Below are 23,252 nucleotides of genomic sequence, written 5' to 3'. Positions count from 1 at the left end.
CCTGATACCATGGAAAAGAAAGGTATGTCTCTGTGTGGTGCACTAGAGGATACAATTAAATAAAATGTAACCTTTATTGGGTATGTTTAAAAGTTGTGAAATATCGACACACCGTGAAAACATAAAAACACAGACAGTGTATTAAAAAGGATAAGAAATCCTCACTCAGTGTGGCCTGACCCTATATAATCCCCTATTAGAGGATGTTTGCAGTATTAGCCAGAAGTTAGCATAAGATAGTCATATGTGGTGTCACTAGAGTGATGTAAGCCTGTAAGCATAAAGTATGAGAGCAAGAGTCAGGGGTTCAAAAATAATAACCCTAGTCTTGCTTTGAGGCAAAATAATGCGGTGATTAGCCGGGTACACGTTAGTCGTGGTGAGACTGTTCGCCCCCGCTCGGTCAGTGTCACTTCTCCACCAGTTCACATGGTCGAGGGATTTGTTCATTGCCAAGGGGGGAGGGAATTGCTCGTTGCCAAGGTGGGGAGGGAATTGCTCGTTGCCAAGGGGGGGAGGGTTTGCTCGTTGTCAAGGGGGGGGAGGGTTAGCTTGTTGCCAAGGGGGGAGGGAATTGCTCATTGCCAAGGTGGGGAGGGTTAGCTCGTTGTCAAGGGGTGGAGGGTTAGCTTGATGCCAAGGGGGGGAGGGAATTGCTAATTGCCAAGGGGGGAGGGAATTGCTCGTTGTGAAGGGGGATGTCATACTACTCAGAGGCGTAACTAGAACATTGTGGGCCCCATAGCAAAATTTTGAAAGGGCCCCCTACCCTACCATTGTCACTACAATGCCCCTTGGGGGGGGGGGGGAGGAGTGAGGCGAGTGAGAAACACAGAGGGTGCCAGGGAAAGAATAAAATAGGGAGGATTGAGAGAGAGGTGGTCAGGGTGAGAAAGGCTTTATGGAGAAGAATTGAATGAGAAAAAGTGAGGAGAGAGGGTGTCAGAGAGAAAAAGAGAGAGGGAGATGAGCAAGAAAGAAAGGGATGGGTACATTCAGGAGAGAGAATGTCAGGGAGGTAAAGAGAGTGGAAAAAAGAGTGTCAGGAGGAGAGATGTTGAGAGAGAGAAAAAGAGAGGTGTCAGGGAGAGAAAGGAGACAGCACCATCCCCCTGCTTCCAGCCGCATCAGTCGTGTGCTCCACTCTGTGCTGCTCCTCTGCTCCTGACATCGCCAGCCATTCCAGTCTCCTGCATTTGCTGGTCCCCTGCCGCGTTAGTCTTACGCCCTGCCCGGCACCGGTCTCGTGTTCCCGACAGCACAATCCTCTGCTTCCAGCCGCGTCGGTCTTGCGCTCCACTCTGCACTGGTCCCCTGTGCCAGGCCAGGTCGGCCACGCCAGTCTTCCGCTCGGCCCAGCGCTGGTCTCCTCCTACAGCCGCCCGTCATCTGCCACTGAGGGTTCCCTGTTTCACTGCTGAAGAGGGTATGGGCAGCGGCACAACACTATTTGAAAAAAATCTGGTTACGCCACTGGTAACAGGGGCTTTAGAACTGGTTCATGGAGCAACTGCTAAAGGTCTTTGTTTTGTGTATCTTGGAAAGGGATGATTTCAAGATGCAGTATGAGCAGAAGACAAGCCGACGGAGGCAGTGTTATGCTCTGGGTAATGTTCTGCTGAGAAACCTTGGCACTCATATGGCCGTTACTTTGACACATATCACTTACCCTAACTTTTTTGCAGATACAGTACATCTCTTCATGGCAATGGTATTCCCTATAAGCAGTGGCTTTTTTTTCCAGCAGGATAATGCACCCTGTCACACCCTAAAATTTCATGAATGGTTGGAGGAAGATGAGAAAAATCCCAAGATATTGGCATAGCCTCCAAATTCCTCATATCTCAATCTGATTGATTTTTGGATATGTTGAAAAAACAAGGCTCAGCAATGGAGGCCCTATCTCGCAACTTACAGGAGTTAAAGTACCTGCTGCTAACATTGAGGTGATAGATACCACAGGGCATCTCAGAACTTTGTGGAGTCCATGACTTGACAAATGAGAACTTTGAGGGAGACCTATGGAATATTAGGAATAGATGCTTTTTATGTTAAGGCTGATTGGTGTACAACACACCTTTGGACTATTAATATCTACATTTAGGAAACTTGATAAATCTGGCAGAATGTTGCTATATAATCAAAGCACTGTGCCTGATAATGTTCTGTTGCTGTTTGTTGCATAATCTGATATTACATCAACCTTTTCCACCAGAATATGCAATAGTGAGTATTTCCCAGCTAGTGGAACATATGTTATGCACTTGTATCTGCATTACAAATAATTTTCCAGTTTGCCTACACTCACAATTACAAACAGTATATGGGCATGCTGTATATAATTTTTGTCATCAAAATCCACGTCTAGTTACCATACCGATGCACATAAGATGCATTTCATGGGAAACAAAAAACATGTATGACTGTTGAAGAACTTGCCGATGCACTTGTAGTTTGTTGAAAACTGCAGCACAATCTAATCTTTGGTTTACACCAGAGGCATAACTAGAACCTTGCGGGCCTCAAAGCAAAATCCGCCCCCCCCCCCCCCAAAAGTGGACATCAAAAAGAGTGTCTGGTAAAGAGAAGGAGAGAAAAAGAGAGAGGAAAAGATAGAGAGAGGGTGTCTTGGAGAGAAAGGTGGAGTGACAGGAAGTGAGAGAGGGTATCAGGGAGAGAGACAGTGCCAGGTAGAGAGAGATGTGAGGGAGGGGGGAGAAAGAGAGGGAAAATATGGGAAAAGAGATGGGGTTCAGAGAGACGGAGGAGGAAAAGAGGGACAGAGTAAGAGATGAAGAAGTGACAGAAGTTGAGGTGGAGTGACAGAGGGTTAAGAGAAATGGAGAGAGGGTGGGGGTGAGGAAGCATGGGAAGGAGAGGGAAAAAAACAGCAGGGGAGCGAGGGTCAGAGAGGAAGGAGGTGGGAGGAGCACAGGAGGAAGAAAAAGATTAGAAAGAGCAAAGGAGTGCAGGGTAGAGATGGCAGGGGTGGAGGAGCACAGAAAAAAGGAGAGAGAGAGAGAGCATGGGACTACAGGAGAGAGGGAAGGAGTAGGGGAGCACGGGAGGTAGTGCCAGGCATCTTTTACTTGCATATATAATCCCACCTTCTCCACCGGAGGGTACCTTGCCCCCCCCCCCTCTCCCCCCAAACACTGAGTACCTTGCCCCCCCTAAGATTAGTGCACCTCCAGTATCGATTCCCTGCTGCTACCGGGTCTCTATCTCCCTCACTCACCTCATGTCAACCTGCATGTCCGCTGGTCATTGCTGCCGCTGGCCCCCTGTTCTCTGGGTCATGCTGCAGCCAGGCCTCCTTCCCCTGTCACAGGACTCCTGCGCTGCCACCGTGCCATCTGCTCCCCGGGTAATGTCTGCCGCTGGCCTTCTGTTCACCAGGTCATGCTGCAGCCAGGCCTCCTCCCCTGGTCACCGCCGTTGACAGGACTCCTGCAGTGTCAGCGCGCCTCCTGTTATCTGGGACATCTCTGCAGCCAGGCTTCCTCCTCCCCTGGTCACTGCCGCTGCTAGTACTCCTGCGCTCCCGCTGCTTCTGCTGGGTATCTAATCCTTAAAGGTCAGGTGGGGAGGAGCCCGGCTGCGGACGGGTAGGGGGACATTCAGCATAGTTTAAAAAAGAGAATGAAATAAAAAAAACTTGAAGAGGGTGCAGGGGATAGCCGCCTGGGTCATCAGGCCCCCTAAACCTCCGGGCCCCATAGCAGCTGCACCCCCTGCACCCTCTATAGTTACGCCACTGATACTACTGCACCTAATTTAACGAAATGACAGCCGGGCAGAGACAGCTGTGTGCTGCCTGGCTGTTTATTCTAAGGAATTGCTTGTTGCCTGGGGGGGGGGGGGGATGTTACACGCCGCTGGACTCACCTAATTGAAATAAATGACAGCTGGGCAGAGAGAGCGATGTGCACTGCCCGGCTGTAGTCTCTGCAGGCACATCAATATTTTTAGTTCTCGCGGTGGGGTCCAGCAGCCAATCAGGAGCGGCTTTCAATACCACCAATGCCGCTCCTGATTGGCTGCCAGCGGTCCAAAGGGAAAACTTAAAAAATCAATGCAACTGCTTAGAGACTACAGCCGGGCAGCGCACATTGCTCTTCGCCCGGCTGTCATTTCTTTCAATTAGGTGCATCCAGCGACCAGTGGCTTGAGACATCCCCCCTTGGCAATGAGCAATTCCTTAGACTAAACAGCCGGGCAACACACAGCTCTCTCTGCCCGGCTGTCATTTCTTTAAATGTAAAATTTTTGCCAAGGGGGATGTCTCACGCCACCCCTTAGATTTGCCTATGAGTATAGCAGTCCCACCAAGTTGCAAGTCCAGAAGAAGTGCCTCTGAGGGTTATGTGTGCTGTACCTAAATATGATAAGCTTGCTTGAAGTGTTGAGTTTTCAGAAACGCTTGAAGGTTTGGAGGCTAGTGGAGAGTCTTATTGTGCATGGAGGGGCATTCCATAGAGTAGGAGCAGTTTGATGAAAGTCCTGTAATAGTCAATGGGACCTAGCGATCTGTGCAGATGAGAGACGTCGATTTTCTGCAGAGCTGAGTGGTTGAGTTGGGAGATATATTGAGATAAGTAAAGATATATATTGGTGTAGTATGGTTAATAGCTTTATATGTGAGTAGAATTATTTTATATTGAATACAGTTGAATATGGGCAACCAATGGAGGGACTGACAGAGCAGATCAGTAGACGATGAACATCTTGCTAGGAAGATCAGCCTAGCAGCAGCATTCAAAATATATTGCAGTGGTTGAGAGACCATTAAGGAGACTATTGCAGTAATCAATGTGGGATATAATGAGTGCATGGATTAGAGATATAGCAGTATCTTGTGTGGATATATTTTTGGTGCATGTAACATGAGACAGATTGAATGTGGGGAACAAAGGACAGTTCAGTGTCGAGGATGACCCCTAGGCAGCAAGCCTATGAGGTAGGGTAGATTGTCAAGTTGTCAACAGTTATGGAGATATCAGGATAGTTACTGCTCTTGGCTGGTGGGAATATAATTAATTTTGTTTTGGAAATGTTACGTTTGAGGTGACGAGAAGACATCCAAGATGAGATAGCAGAGAGGCATTCAGAGACATGGCCCAAAACCTATTGTGACAACTCTAGGGTTAATAAATGGATTTGTGTATTGTCTGCATATGAGTGATACTGAAATCCAAAAGAGCTGATTAGTGTGCAAAGAGATTGAGAAAAGCAGAGGACCTATTGAGCCTTGTGGAACTTCAACTGACAGAGGTAGCTAAGGGGAGGTGGAATCAGAGAAGTGAACACTAAACAAGCGATCAGATAGGTAAGATGAGGACCAGGAAAGGGCTGCATCATCAGATAGGTAAGATGAGGACCAGGAAAGGGCTGTATCATTAAGACCTAGGGAGTGTAGCGTTTGTATAAGAAGAGTGTGATCAACAGTGTCAAAAGCTGCAGAAAGATCTAGAAGAAGTGAATAATTGCCTGTAGACTTAGCAGTGATCAGATCATTCACCACTTTAGTCAGAGCTGTCTCTGTGGACTATTGGGAACAAAAGCCTGACTGAAGTGGGTCTCAGTGTGTAAGAGTTAGAGAAGTGTGTGAGAGAAGAGTAGACCAGTCTCTGGAGTAGCTTGGAGTGGCATGGAAGCTGAGAGATGGGACGGTAGGTAGAGAGATTTAGGGCCAGAATTTTATTTTTTCCAGAATGATAGTAATCACTGCAGAATGGGAGTAATCACTGCATGTTTGAACAGAGAAGGAAAAGTAACAATAGCAAGAGAGAGATTGCAGATTTAAATTAAGGTTTGGATAAGGACAGGAGCTTGACTTGTGCAGGTATAGGATCAAGAGGAGAGATAGTAGAGTAGGAGGATGAGAGGAGTGTGGATACTTCCTTTTCATTTCTGGGCTCAAAAAAGCGGCAGAGGGTTCAGGTAGGGAACTGAGTAGGTTATTGGCTGTTTAAGAGCATACCATTTCATCTCAGATGTTATCAATCTTGTCCTTAAAGTAGAAGGCAAGTTCTTGTGCACTGATGGTAGCTGGTGGAAGAGGGCACAGAAGATACTTAAATATGTAAAAAATATTGGAGGGGTCACCAATTCCCCAGGGAACCCCAGCATGAGTTGATTAGTTGAACAGGTAAATATTCATCCCAGGGGACTAATATAAAGTGTGTCCTTGTGCTGTGGCATTCCCTCACTAGTGGAGCACAGTGCTGTTTTTTTTAAATAATAGAGACCAATATTTATTAACAGTATCTTATATAGTTCAGCAAATTCAGTTGCACTTTTGTAAAACTTGTTAACTTTGTAGACAGTAGCATGCGTATATCTCACTGATCTGTGCATGCCTCTGTCAAAATTGCCTTTCTGAACCTTGTCTATTATTTTGAAGAGTTTTGGTAAGGTTTTTGATATTGTAAAGATACAAATTACAAATCTGCTCTCTATTACATTGAGCAAGTTGTATGTTGTAAATGGGAGAACATCTGCATGCGAGTTTGTCCATTGGACAGAAACATGCAAGTTTGTATGTTTCTTTACTCTATTATACTATATGTGCGAATTCTAAAAAAGTGCAAGTTTAGCACTGTTTTCTGGTATTATATAAATATATTAAAATATATTAAAACCTGTAACACCTTTACAAAAGTTTTAGCATTAAAATGTAGAAGCAAAAAGTAAAATCAATATGAATCAACATGAATATATTAAAACAGGATAATGTTTTTAGTTTTGTTAATTGTCTGCAATTGTTTAGCAAATATAAGACAAGAACATGTTCATTTGATTCCTAATTACGGTCACTGATGGGTGAGCATTATAAGATCCAATGGCTGTTGTCATGTCCCATGCATCAATTACCCCAACAAGTCCTTTGAAGATGTCCTTCGCTAAAATATATTGAATATATCCATGAAAGTCACTAAATCGCTCAACATCTGTATTTATTTCTCTGGTGTTTTCTGACTTTATTATGACCTTTGTATCTGGACTTCTCAGGAACAGGTTTTCTATTGCTTTGCGTACATTGATCAGTCTTCTGATAAACAGAGCAACAGGGAAGGGTCTGAAATGCTGTCCTAGAGCAATGACAATAACTGTATTAGAACCACCACCAATTCGGTTGATTTGACTTGTGACATATGCATCATCTTTCACAGAGAAATTGGTGAAAGTAACAAATGGGTGTCCATGCTTCTTCCACTGTATATAAATGTTATTTGGTAAATCTAAAGCGATGAATGTTCTGTGCCAGCCACTTCCATGAGTGTCAAAAAACTTCAGAGCTGCAAAAAAAATAAAAAATACTTATAAATATTTATTTATTTACTGTTTCTTACAGCAGAAATAAAACAAACTGGGTAGAAATAAACCGACAGAGGTAGGAGGGCCCTGCTCGCAATCTTACAATCTATAGGGATAATAAGAGGGATACAATGCAGATTACAAGACAGTCCTGATGGGATGCAATTAGATATTAATGCTACTGGAGGTTATGTGGGGTTATGGAATATGATAAGCTTGTCTGAAGAGGTGAGCTTTCAGGGAACACTTGAAAGTTTGGAGGCTAGAGGAGAGTCTTAATGTACGTGGAAGGGCATTCCATAGGGTGGGTTCTAAATTTAGTAGTGTATATTTTAACTAGTTTCTGCTTTCTATACTTGTTGTCATTATATGAACCGGTAGTTAAAAATATATTAAATATTAAAAGATAAATCGAAATCCTATGTTCTTTGAACAAATCTGTATTATCAAAAATGTATAAACATGAAAACAATGCCCTATTTTTTTATATCAAATTTTATTGAGAAGATCACATTACACAATAGAGGTCAAGATAATTGAAAACAAAATGATAGAAATCATATCACAATAAAGTATATTAGATATCAGGCTATATGGAAAAAAAACATTTTTTTTGTGATCCATTTTGTGTTATACAGTATAAAGGATAAAGAGAGCTGCTCCAATAAATATGACAAAAGGTGAGGTTGTATATAAGAAATTAACTGAAGAAGGGAAAACAAAAGCAAAATTAAAGAGGAAAATAAGAAAACCGAAAAGAACAGAACCTCTGGGAAAAGTCCTATGGGTAAAGCCATAAATGGCTATGTGTAGGTGGCTATTGTAGGGTTAAAAAGGAAAGATTAATGTAATGCCAGCACTAGGCATGGAATGGGTTAAACATCCCAGGCTGTGTGTGTGACCCTTGGGGAGCATGTGACTCGGGGATCCAATAAGGTGCTTGGGAATGGCAGAGTTAGCTGAATATTGGGTCAGGAAAGGGAGGAGTCTTCCTCTCTTTCCTGTTGAAATTTTCCCGCCCTCCCTTCCCTGTGATAATTGGTTTTAAATGGGTTTTTTTTGGGGGTGTTTTAATCGTGTTGGCTGATAGGCGGGAAAGAACGGCAGGTTAATAGTTTCTTAGCCTTCATTACCCGTTTATGCAACGTATATAGATTGTTTTCAGTGCGCTCGCCTATTCATTGACTTAGGCCTTTCGCTCGATCTCCTGCTCGGGGGCAGCGTGACCACCTGGCTGGGTGGTAGTCAATGTAGTAGGTCGAGTGGATACCGCTTAGTAGGGTAGTTTGATTACGTATGCTGAGTTTGGGGGTGGAGTTTAGTTTAGTAGCCGTTCTTTCTTGGCCACCATTTATTTAAATTAGTTTAATCAAATAAAAAACTAGCTTAAATATTCAAATAATAAATCAGCTAACAATTTCTGCCAAACCTATGTCTCCGAGTCTTTATTTCAGGTTTTATGTTAAGATAAGTTAAGTTAAGGTTTAACATGCTAGAGGTACACACACATGAGGTGCTAGGATGTTTAGTGTATTTTTTAAAGGCTAACCATGGTCTCCAAATTTTAGCAAATTTACAAGAGCGATTAATAATAATATTAATGCACTCCATATGATAGATATTCCATATAATAGACTGTAAAAACAGAGGAGCAGATTGTTTCCAGTCTGCTGCCAACTGGCAAATCGTGGCAGTAGCTACATGGCACAACAATGCCATAATTTTAAAGATATTACATTTAAAGGACTACATGACATTACACATTCTGTCTTTCAGTCAATCTGGTTATGCAAAACCATTGTACTGTACAAGAAGACACAAATAGAAACTTCACTTCTCACATATACAGATTTCTAATACTGTATTTCTATTAACTATACCAAGATAAAAATGTTTCACTAAATTTGAAATGACAACTCTTACCAAGTAGAGATGAGCAGTTCAGATTCCTATGAAGCTTTTCCTACCAGACTCGAATCCCCTATCAAGGCTGAATGCCATTCTTGACTGTGTTGGATTCTCTGGAATCTCAGATCCTATATAAGGCACCAATCCCAAGGCTCTGCACCATTATATTATTTTATTTATTTATTTATTAACAGTTTCTTATATAGCGCACACAGATTCCGCAGCGCTTTACAGAGCATAGTTATGAGCATAAACACATACCAAATTACATCACAAGACAGTTTAGGACAAGTACATGGTTAGTTAGGATAGTTGTATCAGGGGACAGGACACTGAAGCAATCATCAGGGTGGCAGAGGTTTATATATTCTGAGAAAGGCACATGAGGAGAGAGGGCCCTGCCCGTGAGAGCTTACATTCTAAAAGGGGAGGGTTAGACAGACAAGGTTGACACAGAAGGGGAAGAAGTGAGCATAAACAGGTTAGGATGAGAGATGGTCGGGTTTTAGGCTGAAGGGTGGGAAGAGGTTAGCTTAGTCTTTGATATTTTAAGTCTAAAAAAGCGCTGGGTCATCCAGGAGTAGATAGCAGAGAGACAGTAGGAGATATGAGTGTGGATGGAGGGAGAGAGATCAGGAAAGGAGCGGTAGATTTTAGTATTATCAGCATAGAGGTGATAGTGGAAGTTAAGTGAGCAAATAAGCTCACCCAGAGAGGACATGTAGAGATAGAGAAGAAGAGGGCCAAGAATAAAATGTTGGCGGACACCTACTATCAATGGAAGAGCAGGACAGGTGGAGGCATTAGAGGTACAGATGGGCATTTTCAAAACAGACAGTGCATATGCAAGCAGAATGAGTGATTTTCAAAGTTTTAGCAGTTGCAGAAATGGTGATAAGCTGGATGAATAGTCAGATAGCCAGGAGTAGTATGTTGTGAGTATGAAGTGAGCTCACTCAAAGCAGTCCCTTGGTTTTCTGAGTTGCTGTAGTTTTCTGTTTTTCTGAATCCCTTTGATATCAAGATGTCAAGTTGGTTGTCAGTTTCTGTCCATTCTAAGTCCAGACTTTAATTTATGTAACTTTTTTCTCCCTACTTAAAAATCTTCCTACTTTAAAAGCTGACAAAATATCAATATTCAGCTTTCACTAGTCAGCCAGGCTGTGTCAGCCTAGTATTCTCACTAAATACTAAAAGCTGTTTCTAAAACTGGGTACACATCTATACAATCCATATTTCTTGCAACCGTTCGGCGACCGTACTCCCGTCGGACCGTCCACAAACAACAGCCGACACGAGCGTACACAACTGTACAATTTTACTTGCGACGTCCGATGTACTTCCGTCCAAACAGTCGCAATAAAAAGATTGTACCACCGTACACACTGTCTCGATTTGGGCTATTGACACGTCACATGTGACCAAAATTATCATAATGGGCTGGGTTAGGGCATAATTATAGCAGTCACCCTTTTACCTATTAAAAAAAAAAACGGAGTGGGGTCCCCCCCACAGCCGTAACCAGCACCAGGCTGAAAGAGCCGGGGCTGGTATTAAAAAATCAGGAAACCCGACAAATAGGGCTTCGCTGATTTTTTAAAACCAGCCCCAGGTTTCAGGTCCGGGGCTGGTTCCCAAAATACGGGGGACAAAATGACCAGGGGTCCCCCGTATTTTAAGAACCAGCCCCAGAACAAACCAGCCAGCAGGGTAATGCCACAGCCGGGGGACACTTATTATATAAGGTCCCGTGGCCAAAGCATTCAGCCCTCTGACCAGTAAGCCTGGCCAGGGGTCCTGGGGAAGTGGGGACCCCCCAATATAGGGGTCCCCCCCTCCAGGACTTACCTGACCAGGCTGAAGCCTGGTGCTGTCCCCGGTGGCCCTGTGCGGTGGCCACTGGGCTGATTCAGTGTAAAAAAAAAGAATTAAAAACTATTGTCTTTTCCTGTGGAACTATGAGTCCCAGCAAGCCTCCCCCGCATGCTGGGACTTGGAGAACCACAAGTCCCAGCATGCGGGGCATTAAAGGGCCCGCTGGCACTTGAAGTTCCACAGAAAAAAAAATAGTTAAATAAATACACACTGACACATTAGAAAAATAAAAGTTTAATACATACATTACACAAACACACTGATACTTACCTATCTTGAGCCCGTCGGTAGGTCCCAGGATCCGGTCCGGTGGCTTGGGTCCGGGGCTCCAGGGCTGAAGAGTCCGGCGTCCTGGATCCGTAGTAATCCAAAGGGGTACCTGGGGAAGGAAATCCTACTCACCTTGTCCTGTGGCGACCACCCTGGCATCTTCTGTTCTGCTCCCGGCTGCTGGTACCCGCTTCGCCTCCGCTGTACACTAGGGACGCAGAGATCCTTCTTCCTCTGCGTCTCTACTCAGAATGATTTCTGGCCAATCAGGAGCCGACTTGCCCCGCAGGCTAGGACTTGTGGTTCTCCAAGTCCCAGCTTGCGGGGGAGGCTTGCTGGGACTCATAGTTCCACAGTTTAAAACAATAGTTTTTTCATCTTTTTTTTTACACCAGTATCAGCTCGATGCCCACCACCCAGGGGCATCGAGGACAGCACCAGGCTTCAGCCTGGTCAGGAAAGTCCTGGAGGGGGGGGCACTTAATTGGGGGGTCCCCACTCCCCCAGGACCCCTGGCCAGGCTGAACGGTCAGAGGGCTGAATGCTTTGGCCGAGGGGACTTGTATAAAAAGTCTCCCCATGGCTGGTTTGGCCTGGGGCTGGTTCTTAAAATATGGGGGACCCCTAGTCATTTTGTCCCCCGTATTTTGGGAACCAGCCCCGGATCTGGAGCCTGGGGCTGGTTTTAAAAAATCAGTGAAGCCCTATCTGGTTGGTTTCCTGATTTTTTAATACCAGCCCCGGCTCTTCAGCCTGGTGCTGGTTACAGCCGTGGGGGGGACCCCATGTCGTTTTTTTTTTAATGAGTAAAAGGGTGACTAAAATGTAGACACAGTAACCCGTCTATATAGAAGTTTAGTCACCCTGCCGGCTGACTAAAGTTCTATATAGATGGGTTAGCGTCAAAATTTTAGTCAGCCGGCAGGGTGCCTAAAATTTAGACGCAAACCCGTCTATATAGAACTTTAGTCAGCCGGCAGGGTGACTAAACTTCTATATAGACGGGTTACTAAGTCTACATTTTAGTCACCCTTTTACTCATTAAATAAAAAACCATGTGGGGTCCCCCCCCACGGCTGTAACCAGCACCAGGCTGAAGAGCCGGGGCTGGTATTAAAAAATCAGGAAACCAAACAGATAGGGCTTCGCTGATTTTTTAAAACCAGCCCCAGGCTCCAGGTCCGCGGCTGGTTCCCAAAATACGGGGGACAAAATGACTAGGGGTCCGCCATATTTTAAGAACCAGCCCCAGGCCAAACCAGCCAGCAGGGTAATGCCACAGCCGGGGGGAGACTTTTTATACAAGTCCCCCCGGCCAAAGCATTCAGCTCTCTGACCAGTCAGCCTGGCCAGGGGTCCTGGGGGAGTGGGGACCCCCCCAATTAAGGGGTCCCCCCCCTCCAGGACTTACCTGACCAGGCTGAAGCCTGGTGCTGTCCTCGATGCCCCTGGGCGGTGGGCATCGAGCTGATACTGGTGTAAAAAAAGCTGATACCAGATGAAAAAACTATTGTTTTAAACTGTGGAACTATGAGTCCCAGCAAGCCTCCCCCGCAAGTTGGGACTTGGAGAACCACAAGTCCCAGCCTGCGGGGCATTAAAGGGCCCGCTGGGTCTTGTAGTTCCACAGTAAAATAAATAGTTAAATAAATACACACTGACACATTAGAAAAATAAAAGTTTAATACGTACATTACACAAACACACTGATACTTACCTATCTTGATCCCGTAGGTAGGTCCCAGGGTCCGGTCCGGTGGCTTGGTTCCGGGGCTGGTCCGGGGTCCTGGATCCATAGTAATCCAAAGGGGTACCTGGGGAAGGAAATCCTACTTACCTGCTCCTCTGGTGACCACCCCGGCATCTTCTGTTCAAGTCGCGCTGCTCCCGGCTGCTGGTACCCGCTCCGCCTCCGCTGGACACTGGAGAGATGCAGAGATCCTTCTTCCTCTGCGTCTCTACTCAGAATGATTTCTGGCCAATCATGAAAGTCGGCTCCTGATTTTCATGATTGGCCAGAAATCATTCTGAGTAGAGACGCAGAGGAAGAAGGATCTCTGCATCTCTCCAGTGTCCAGCGGAGGCGGAGCGGGTACCAGCAGCCGGGAGCAGCGCGACTTGAACAGAAGATGCCGGGGTGGTCACCACAGGACCAGGTGAGTAGGATTTCCTTCCCCAGGTACCCCTTTGGATTACTATGGATCCAGGACCCCATACTCTTCAGCCCTGGAGCCCCGGACCCGGACCAGCCCCGGAACCAAGGCCCCGGAACCAAGCCACCGGACTGGATCCTGGGACCTACCGACGGGCTCAAGATAGGTAAGTATCAGTGTGTTTGTGTAATGTATGTATTAAACTTTTATTTTTCTAATGTGTCAGTGTGTATTTATTTAACTTTTTTTTTTTCTGTGGAACTTCAAGTGCCAGCGGGCCCTTTAATGCCCTGCATGCTGGGACTTGTGGTTCTCCAAGTCCCCGCATGCGGGGGAGGCTTGCTGGGACTCATAGTTCCACAGGAAAAGACAATAGTTTTTAATTCTATTTTTTTTACACTGAATCAGCCCGGTGGCCACCGCACAGGGCCACCGGGGACAGCACCAGGCTTCAGCCTGGTCAGGTAAGTCCTGGAGGGGGGGACCCCTATATTGTGGGGGTTCCCACTTCCCCAGGACCCCTGGCCAGGCTGACTGGTCAGAGGGCTGAATGCTTTGGCCGCGGGACCTTATATAATAAGTGTCCCCCGGCTGTGGCATTACCCTGCTGGCTGGTTTGGCCTGGGGCTGGTTCTTAAAATACGGGGGACCCCTGGTCATTTTGTCCCCCGTATTTTGGGACCAGCCCCGGACCTGTAACCTGGGGCTGGTTTTAAAAAATCAGTGAAGCCCTATTTGTCGGGTTTGTTGATTTTTTAATACCAGCCCCGGCTCTTTCAGCCTGGTGCTGGTTACGACTGTGGGGGGGACCCCACGCCGTTTTTTTTTTTAATAGGTAAAAAGGGTGACTGTTATAATTATGCCCTAACCCAGCCCATTATGATAATTTTGGTCACATGTGACGTGTCAATAGCCCAAATCGAGACAGTGTGTACGGTGGTAAAATCTTTTTATTGCGACTGTTTGGACGGGAGTACATCGGACGTCGCAAGAAAAATTTTACAGGTGTGTACGCTCGTGTCGGCTGTTGTTTGTGGACGGTCCGACGGGAGTACGGTCGCCCGAACGGTTGCAAGAAATATGGATTGTATAGATGTGTACCCAGCTTTAGAAACAGCTTTTAGTATTTAGTGAGAATACTAGGCTGACACAGCCTGGCTGACTAGTGAAAGCTGACTATTGATATTTTGTCAGCTTTTAAAGTAGGAAGATTTTTAAGTAGGGAGAAAAAAGTTACATAAATTAAAGTCTGAAATTAGAATGGACAGAAACTGACAACCAACTTGACATCTTGATATCAAAGGGATTCAGAAAAACAGAAAACTACAGCAACTCAGAAAACCAAGGGACTGCTTTGAGTGAGCTCACTTCATACTCACAACATACTACTCCTGGCTATCTGACTATTCATCCAGCTTATCACCATTTCTGCAACTGCTAAAACTTTGAAAATCACTCATTCTGCTTGCATATGCACTGTCTGTTTTGAAAATGCCCATCTGTACCTCTAATGCCTCCACCTGTCCTGCTCTTCCATTGATAGTAGGTGTCCGCCAACATTTTATTCTTGGCCCTCTTCTTCTCTATCTCTACATGTCCTCTCTGGGTGAGCTTATTTGCTCACTTAACTTCCACTATCACCTCTATGCTGATAATACTAAAATCTACTGCTCCTTTCCTGATCTCTCTCCCTCCATCCACCCACACTCATATCTCCTACTGTCTCTCTGCTATCTACTCCTGGATGACCCAGCGCTTTTTTAGACTTAAAATATTAAAGACTAAGCTGACCTCTTCCCACCTTCCAGCATAAAACCTGACCATCTCTCATCCTAACCTACTGTTTATTGCCCACTTCTTTCCCTTTTGTGTCACCCCTGTCTGTCTAACCCTCCCCTTTTAGAATGTAAGCTCTCACGGGCAGGGCCTACTCTCCTCTTGTGCCTTTCTTAGAATATATAAACCTCTGCCACCCTGATGATTGCTTCAGTGTCCTGTCCCCTGATGCAACTATCCATATTTACCATGTACTTGTCCTAAACTGTCTTGTACTGTAATTTGATATATGTTTTTGCACCTAATTATGCTCTGTAAAGCGCTGCGGAATCTGTGTGCGCTATATAAGAAACTGTTAATTAATAAATAAATAAGATGGAATTGTCCTTGGGACCTCACATCCACTCTTATGTTGTACAGGATGAGTATCCCTTATCCAAAATGCTCAGGACCAGAAGAATTTTGGATAGTGGATTATTCCATATTTCTGAATATTTTTATATTTCAATGATGTATCTTAGGGTATCTTGCATTTATGTTGTAAAAACACATCAAACACATGAAATACACACAAATATATTTTATCTGTGCATAAAACAAGGTTTCAAGGCAAGAAACAAAGTTTTTGTACTATCTGAGATACTGAATTTTTATGCCAAGCATTCATTTCCTTGCACATATTTAGTGGCAGTTACATATAATTTCCTCAGTAGTTCTGTTACTGATGTCCCCAGTAGTGTGTTTAGCAAAAAAAAAAAAAAAAACATATTTTTTTCACTTTCTGGAGTGTATGGTTTTCGGAATAATTTTGGATAACGGATATTTGGATAAGGGATACTGGTACTTGTTTCCTAGTACAGCGCCCGTCGTAGGTATGCGATGGACCCGTAACTTAAGGTATGCAATGGACGCGACCGACGCGATTTTAGGGCTATTTTTAGCCTTTTTTCCCGACAATGAAAAAATCGCGTCCATCGCATGCCTTAAGTTAAGGCATGCTATGCAACTGATGTGATGGACGCAATTTTACATAGGGAACAATGTTAAATGGGCCAATGGACCCGATTTTTCATTGTATACCCACCCTTATGGGTATTTTACATGACAAATGCCCCCCCCCATTGTTAACGCCACCCCACGATGAACCCGAAGCGTGGCGAGCAGCGGCGTACACGTCCTCCGACCTTTTCATACCCCCACTACCCACGTCGGCGTGGAGTTGATTTTATATAGTGTGGCGAGCGCAGCAAGGCGAGCACAGCGAGCCCCGCGAGGAGACGCGTAATATCTGTGAAGTAATGCTCGCCACGCTTCAGGCTCGGTGGCTCGCTGCGCTCGCCACACTATATAAAATCGACTTAACGCCAACGTGGATAGTGGGGGTATAAAAAGGTCGGAGGACGCGTACCGCCACCCCTCGATTTGGTTGCATGCGATGCGATCAACGCAATTTTTGGGGTCCCGATGGTTACAATTTCTATCGCTGGCGCCGTGCTAGGAAACAAGTACCGGGATACTCAACCCATATATACAGATGGAGCCGACCTCATGCTTGCGGGGAATGGTGATAGGGATGGCCCCCCACAGCCGCCAGGCCCCGCCATCCGTTGGAAGGGGGCACACACGCACAAGATGCTTGTGCGCCCCATTTCGATGAAGCTCCCCATCGGTTCCCTGCCAGTCCCTGTTGGTCCCCGCTGCCCCCCCCCACACTCCCCCTAATCCTGCCCGTCTCTCTGAAGTGGAGACGGGCAGGGTCCTCCCACCCAGCTGCCAAGTGAATGGGGCACTCGTGCGTGTGAGATGCTCATGCATCTTAGTCTAATGGAGTCCCTCTCAGCCAGCGCTTGCCGGCGGGGACATTCTGGCGAGCGCAAGCATTGAATGAGACGGGCTCCATCTGTATTAATCAGGAGATTCACCATTTATCAAACCAATCATTTCTGCCACAGGGACTGCCACACATACAGTATGGCTGAAATGATCTCTCCCTGTAAAAAATGGCTCTAAAGAGGCAAGATGTCATCATCATCCTTGGATTCCCCACTCCCATCAGTGTGCACTTCCTCAGCCTCACACAATATAAATTTATCCCCACAGGAATCTATCATTAAAGAAAGCCTCTGTATTTTATGGCTGTAGTTGCCAGCAAAGTTCTTCCTGGTGGAATTTGTAATTAATTTTGATGAACATAATTTTCTCCACATTTTTAATTAATAACCTCCTACACCTACAGTGATCACTGACAAGGTTCCCGGCTGCACTGAAAATTCTCTCAGAAAACACACTGGAGGGTAGGCAAACTAAGTAAAGCAAAGCCAGTTTGTGCAAGGGCCTCCAAATGTTTCCTGCAAAGGACTTTCTGACATGCCTATTTGGATGCGATCACTAAAATAATCATCCACCATTCTGTGAATGGTGACTGTATAAGATGGAGTCACTGTAGACAAGTCCATAATTGTAGTTAGTCCTTTTAGACCTGACCAGATGATATAAACTTTGGCAGAAAGCTCTGCATCACCACTAATAGCTTACTTGAGATAATTGATTTTTTTCCTAGCAGCCGCAGAAGAAACAGAAGGAGAAGATGTTACTGTGTCACGTGCCACTTGAGCTGACATTTTGTTCACCAACAGGTTTTGCATCTCTTCAGATTTATGTCTGCCAGAAAAAAAGATACAATGTATGACTTAAACCTAGGAACATGTATGGTTGCCAACCTATAGTGATCTGATTTCAAGAGATTGATGACCCTTGGATCCTGGCGAAGCGAATTACGGACTTGATCCACAAGTCTGACACACCTAGCGTATTCGCACTGTTCAGCTCCTCTTCACTTTCTCCAGCTGCTGTTTCAAAAGCATAATAAGGGGAATAACCTGGATCAGGCTGGCAGTGTTTGAACTGACTTCACATGTGGCAACTTCAAAAGGTGTAAGAACCTTGCACAACACTAAAATCATTCTCGACTGTGCTTGATTTCCCCTCCTTTCCCAATATCATAGGCTGATATGTACCCTTGAATGGCCTTTTTCTGCTCCTCCGTCCGCTGAAACATATAAAGGGTCAAATTCCACCAGGTTACTACCTCTTGCTTCAGCTAAAAAATATAGTTTATAAAAAGAGTTATATTACACTGGGGCCAAAACAGGCTCCGTGCATAACTCCTTTTAACGCTGTCTGGTCAAAATGATTCTTGGATAGCCACAATGAGTTTTACTACATAATTTATTTTATTTTATTTAATTTTCGGTACTTGTGTACTTGCACGGCGCCCATCGCATCGCAGACCATATCGCATGCGATGGTATGAGATGCGATGCGATATCGGCCGATGCTGTACAATGGCATACAATTTTAAAATTGTATGCCATTGTATATGGCATACAATCACATACAATTCGATTATAAATTGTATAAGCACCCTAATGGGTGGTTACAATGGTTAAATGCACCCCCACACCACCCCCAAGTATAAACGTGAACCCGAAGCGTGGCGAGTGTAGCGAGCCCGCGAGGGGCGGTGGTACGCGTCCCCACTATCCACGTCGGCGTGGAGTTGAGAATGGAAAGTGTGGCGAGCGCAGCGAGCCACCGAGCCCGAAGTGTGGCGAACGTAGCGAGCCCCGCGAGGGGACGCGTATACCTTCACAGGTATACGCGTCCCCTCGCGGGCTTCACAGGTATCCGCTGCGCTCGCCACGCTTCAGGCTCGGTGGCTCGCTGCGCTCGCCACACTTTCTATTCTCAACTCTACGCCGACGTGGATAGTGGGGGTATGAAAAGGTTGTAGGACCTGTACCACCGCCCCTCGCGGGCTCGCTGCGCTCGCCACGCTTCGGGCTCACGTTTATACTTGGGGTGCTTATACAATTTAATATTGAATATGAGTTAAAATCGCGTCGCATCGCATGCCATCGGGAGTATGGCATGCGATGCGATTAAAAAATCGGGCGACTAATTATCGGGGCGCCGTGCTAGTACACAAGTACCAATTTTCTAATTTATTTAGCATAATTGATATTGCCATAAAAAAATAATAAACCATTTTCCAACAATAAACAATTTCATGAAATCCACACACAATTCATCTGTACAATTACTAAAAAGAGCTGGAAATAATGTGGGCCACTTGATGATCTGCAATTAATTGAATTTGCAGTCTATTCATTAAATATATATGCTTCCAATGAGGCTTTTTTAGAGGCTGGATATGGTCAGACTAAACGTTAGATCATTGAATAAAGTTCCTCTTTGAAATGTAACACAATCTTAACTTTCCTGATAGTCTCTCCAATAATAGTATATAGCACGAAAATGGACTACAGACCTTAATGAAGTCACCTGTACATCTTTGTACTGTACCACTTTCGTTTTTTTTAGTGTTGGCCTCCCATGGTCAGGCAGAATGATTATAATTGGTGGTCCAGAGGAGAAATCTCTAGCCAGCAGCCGGTATTTCAAATTCAATGGAGCACAATAGGAACATTGAGGTATCTCCTCACATCAATGCAGATGGAAATAAGCTCAATTACACATTTCTCCGCCTCTCCTTGTTTGGCGGCTTCCTCAGATTGAGCTTATAGGACCACAGGAGCTCTCTTATAAACCCCCATCAATCGGCTCTCATTAGCCGCACTTCTGCCCGGTATACGTGTCACACCTCGTTTCTGTCCAGTATTAGATATAGACTTTCGCGGCCATCTTGGATCCTGCTATCCAAGCCTCGATTTCAATTTTATGTGTAAAAAGACCACCTCCTGCGGCCATCTTTAGACTTATATTCCAAGCCTCATTTCTGATATATTTATCCACCCGTGGCCATCTTTAGATGTTATCCAAGCCTTGTTTCTATTATATTAACCAGGCTCCTGCAGCAGGAAAATAATTATATTTCCAGACCTCATTTATCTCATACCAGCCTCCACAATCATGGATGGTTTTTTCTTCTTGCTTCAGCTGATGCAGGGCAAATTTAACATCACCTGCAGCTGCTGCAGTCTTCAGCATGCACTTGCTGAATGTCTAAATTGCCCTGAAATTCTTCTGCCACACAAAGCATCTCCTGTATACTCCTGTCACTCTTGAAAATATTCTGAACCACCAGATTAATTGTGTGAGCAAAACAGGGAATGTGTTGGATTCACCCAACTGTAATGCTCTCACAATATTGCTGGCATTGTCAGCAATCACAAATCCCGTGGAAAGTCAAGGTGGAGTAAATCATTTTGCAAATGAGTTTCTCTAAGAGGTTGTCTCTTATTAAAACCAGTGATACAGAGTAGCCTGTGTCTGAATGAGCTGGAATTTGTGAGAGTATGCTTGCGGCTGATGTTGGTGCTGATAAAAGCAATACACCTACACAGTGGGCTGTCACAGCCATGAAGTCTTTCATTTGCCCTGTACTGCTTGTCCACATATTTGTGGTTAAATGTACAATTGGTACAATGTCATTTTGAAGGACACTATTTAGGTTTTTCTTAATGCCATTGTACAATGCAGGACTTGCTTTTCTAGTGAAGTGGAATCTAGATGGTATTTGGTAATGTGGACAGAGCACCTCAACTAACTGTTTAAAACCCAGTGCATAAACAGCAGATACTGGATGCACATCTAAAACCAGCATAGCTGTTATGGCGTCAGTAAATTGCTGAGAAACAGGGTGACTGCTGTCATATTTAGTCCCCCTTGCAAAGGACTGTTTAACAGTCAATCCTCTAGCACTTATGGGTCTTTCTTTTCGCACATAGCCAATGGACAAGGTTAAAAAACAGAATCTTCCTCTACTTATTTTGATACTTATAATAGCAAGAACATGTATTCTTATCCACTGGACCAGGAAAGATGCGCCACAATTAACCACAGTCAAGCGGTTCAAGCTTTATTTCAATGGAAATTGTATTCTTCTATTTATATGTTGTATGTATGTATACCCTCACCTAGTGTTGTATGTATGTATACCCCCGTATATGGTATCAAACTATTTTTGTTGGAAAATAATTCAATAAAAAGCTTTAAAAAAAAAATTGCTTTGTAATTAGTACAAGATTTATTCCTGGTCCGATTCTTATATGAAGATCCACTCACAACAACAGCAGCAGCAGCAGCAGCAGAAGGCGTAGCACTCAAGGATGCTTCTGAAGAATCACAGATAGGAGAGGACATCATTCCTAACATGACTGAGGATACTGATGAGAGTGCTGTTGGTGGAGATTGCAGGTGCTTGGCTATAGTAGAGGAAACAGAGCTAGGTTACAATGGACTAGTTGTTACGTTTTTAGCCAAAGTTTCTGAATTTGTGAAAAACATTTGATGATTGCGCTGCAAGTGACGTAACAGGAAAGAGGTTCCTAGATGGTGAAGGTCCTTACCTCTACTTACTACTGCTGTATCTCGAATTCTGTATGTTTAATTTGTTCTTTTCATCCCCCCACCTCCCCTCCATTTTTTTCTGTACCCCCTCCCATTCCCTGGTTAACAAAACAAAACTTTAATAAACTATTTGTTTATTAAGAATATTTTTTCTCTTATCCAGAATCCTCTTTTATCCCGGAAAATACAAAAAAAAATCCACTTAGCCATTTTATTGTTCTTGTTCTACATGCCAGAATGATAAAATAGCAGAACTCATCAGATACCAATGCCAAATATAATAGCCTAGTCTAGAGCCATATGGGGTGCAAGCTGAATTTGAAGGTTTCTTAAAGGGGCAATCTTTCACAAGGCATTGTTTAGCCTTGTAAATGACTGCCCTTTTAGAAAATGCCTCCAAGTTTGACCAGCTACCCACATGGTCGCCGAACTCAGAGGCTATTACGTTTGGCAGTAAAAGTCTGTCATAAAGAAGAATAGTGATTTTTATAGGGTTTTACACAAACATCATTCCACCCCACTGTTACAGCAGTGTATTGGATGAAGGATTGTAATTTTAAATATCACTGGAAACGTATTTAGGCACTTTGCTTTAATAAAATATTATGTCATTTTAGGTGGCAAAAAGTTGACCATGCACCTTTTTTCATTAGGAAATCTATGGGTTCAGTGTCGACACTCCCTGACAAAGTCCTACAGATGATGAAACGCGTTGGAAGTGGCTTGCAGTGACGTGACACTTGGCTGTGGGTTGAGGTGGATTCAGTGGCATGCTGGTGGATGTGCGGCTTCGGTGGATGCTGCGTGCGATCACCCGACTCCTGTTATTCATTGCTGGCAAGCTGTTCATACTGTATGCTACTTATGATGTATGTTATTATTACATTATTACATACAATTATATATATACTATTATTCATTGTGTGGCTTCTCCATTCTTCTTTCTAATATACTGTATGATTTGTCCAAAAAATAGTATATTTGTTAATCTACTGTGTTAGAGGCCACAGCACTCCAGGAAGACATCTTTGTGTTAATAAGTTCCAGTTTATCCAAAAATAAATTGTAGGCATGCTGGTCGGCTCAAGCAAGTACCTATCTTGTTGGTTTGACCTTGAATGAGACCAGCATTCATTCCTTTCAGATTGGGGCTGCTGCTACCAGTGCACATGCTGAATTTTCACTGCCTGTGATTAAAGCTCTTGGGAGCTGGAAATACGGCACTTTTTAGTGATACATCCAGTTATTCCGATTTTGGTTTGGGATAATTTTGTCTTGTAGAAATTTTCTCATCATCCTTATTGATGGGGGCCCAGAGGGATTTTTGCCTCTTTTTAGCCTGAAGTTATCAGAGACTGATTGGCTTTTGTGCTCTGCAGGTTTTAGCAAGTTTTTACCTTAGGTCAAGTTCGTTCTCTCCCCCACTCTATTGCTTTGTTATTTTCCAGTGGTGATAGCAATTTGAGTGGTTGGTTTAATGCTTTTTTTAACCTTGTTTTAAAGGAGTAAAATGAATCCCATTTGGTTTGTGGGTCACACCTATCTGCATTAGGCTTCACAGCTTGCCAGCATTCATGA

At 44.4% G+C, this 23,252-nt stretch overlaps 2 protein-coding genes across 2 annotated transcripts in view; both read right to left on the bottom strand.

Annotated features, from left to right (window-relative positions):
• Positions 1–6,745: 6,745 nt before the first annotated feature.
• Positions 6,746–9,321, bottom strand: LOC146009654 (NXPE family member 2-like). The gene is made up of 2 exons (XM_083150107.1): positions 9,288–9,321; positions 6,746–7,301 (listed from the first exon to the last, which is right to left on the bottom strand). Exons 1-2 carry the CDS (start codon positions 9,319–9,321, stop codon positions 6,769–6,771), a joined length of 567 nt encoding a protein of 188 aa, XP_083006233.1. The 3' UTR covers positions 6,746–6,768.
• Positions 9,322–18,261: 8,940 nt separating this feature from the next.
• The window catches only part of LOC146009653 (NXPE family member 4-like), a 99,309-nt gene continuing 94,318 nt past the window's right edge, over positions 18,262–23,252 (bottom strand). Inside the window, exon 7 of the mRNA XM_083150106.1 lies at positions 18,262–18,402. Coding sequence (XP_083006232.1) covers positions 18,262–18,402 — 141 coding nt within the window. The remainder of the gene's footprint in view (positions 18,403–23,252) is intronic.

Source organism: Crinia signifera, chromosome 6, assembly GCF_055691185.1.
Source record: "Crinia signifera chromosome 6, ASM5569118v1, whole genome shotgun sequence".
Lineage (NCBI taxonomy): Eukaryota > Metazoa > Chordata > Amphibia > Anura > Myobatrachidae > Crinia > Crinia signifera.
Note: the sequence above shows the minus strand (reverse complement) of the source record. Positions and strands in the feature narration are given on the sequence as shown.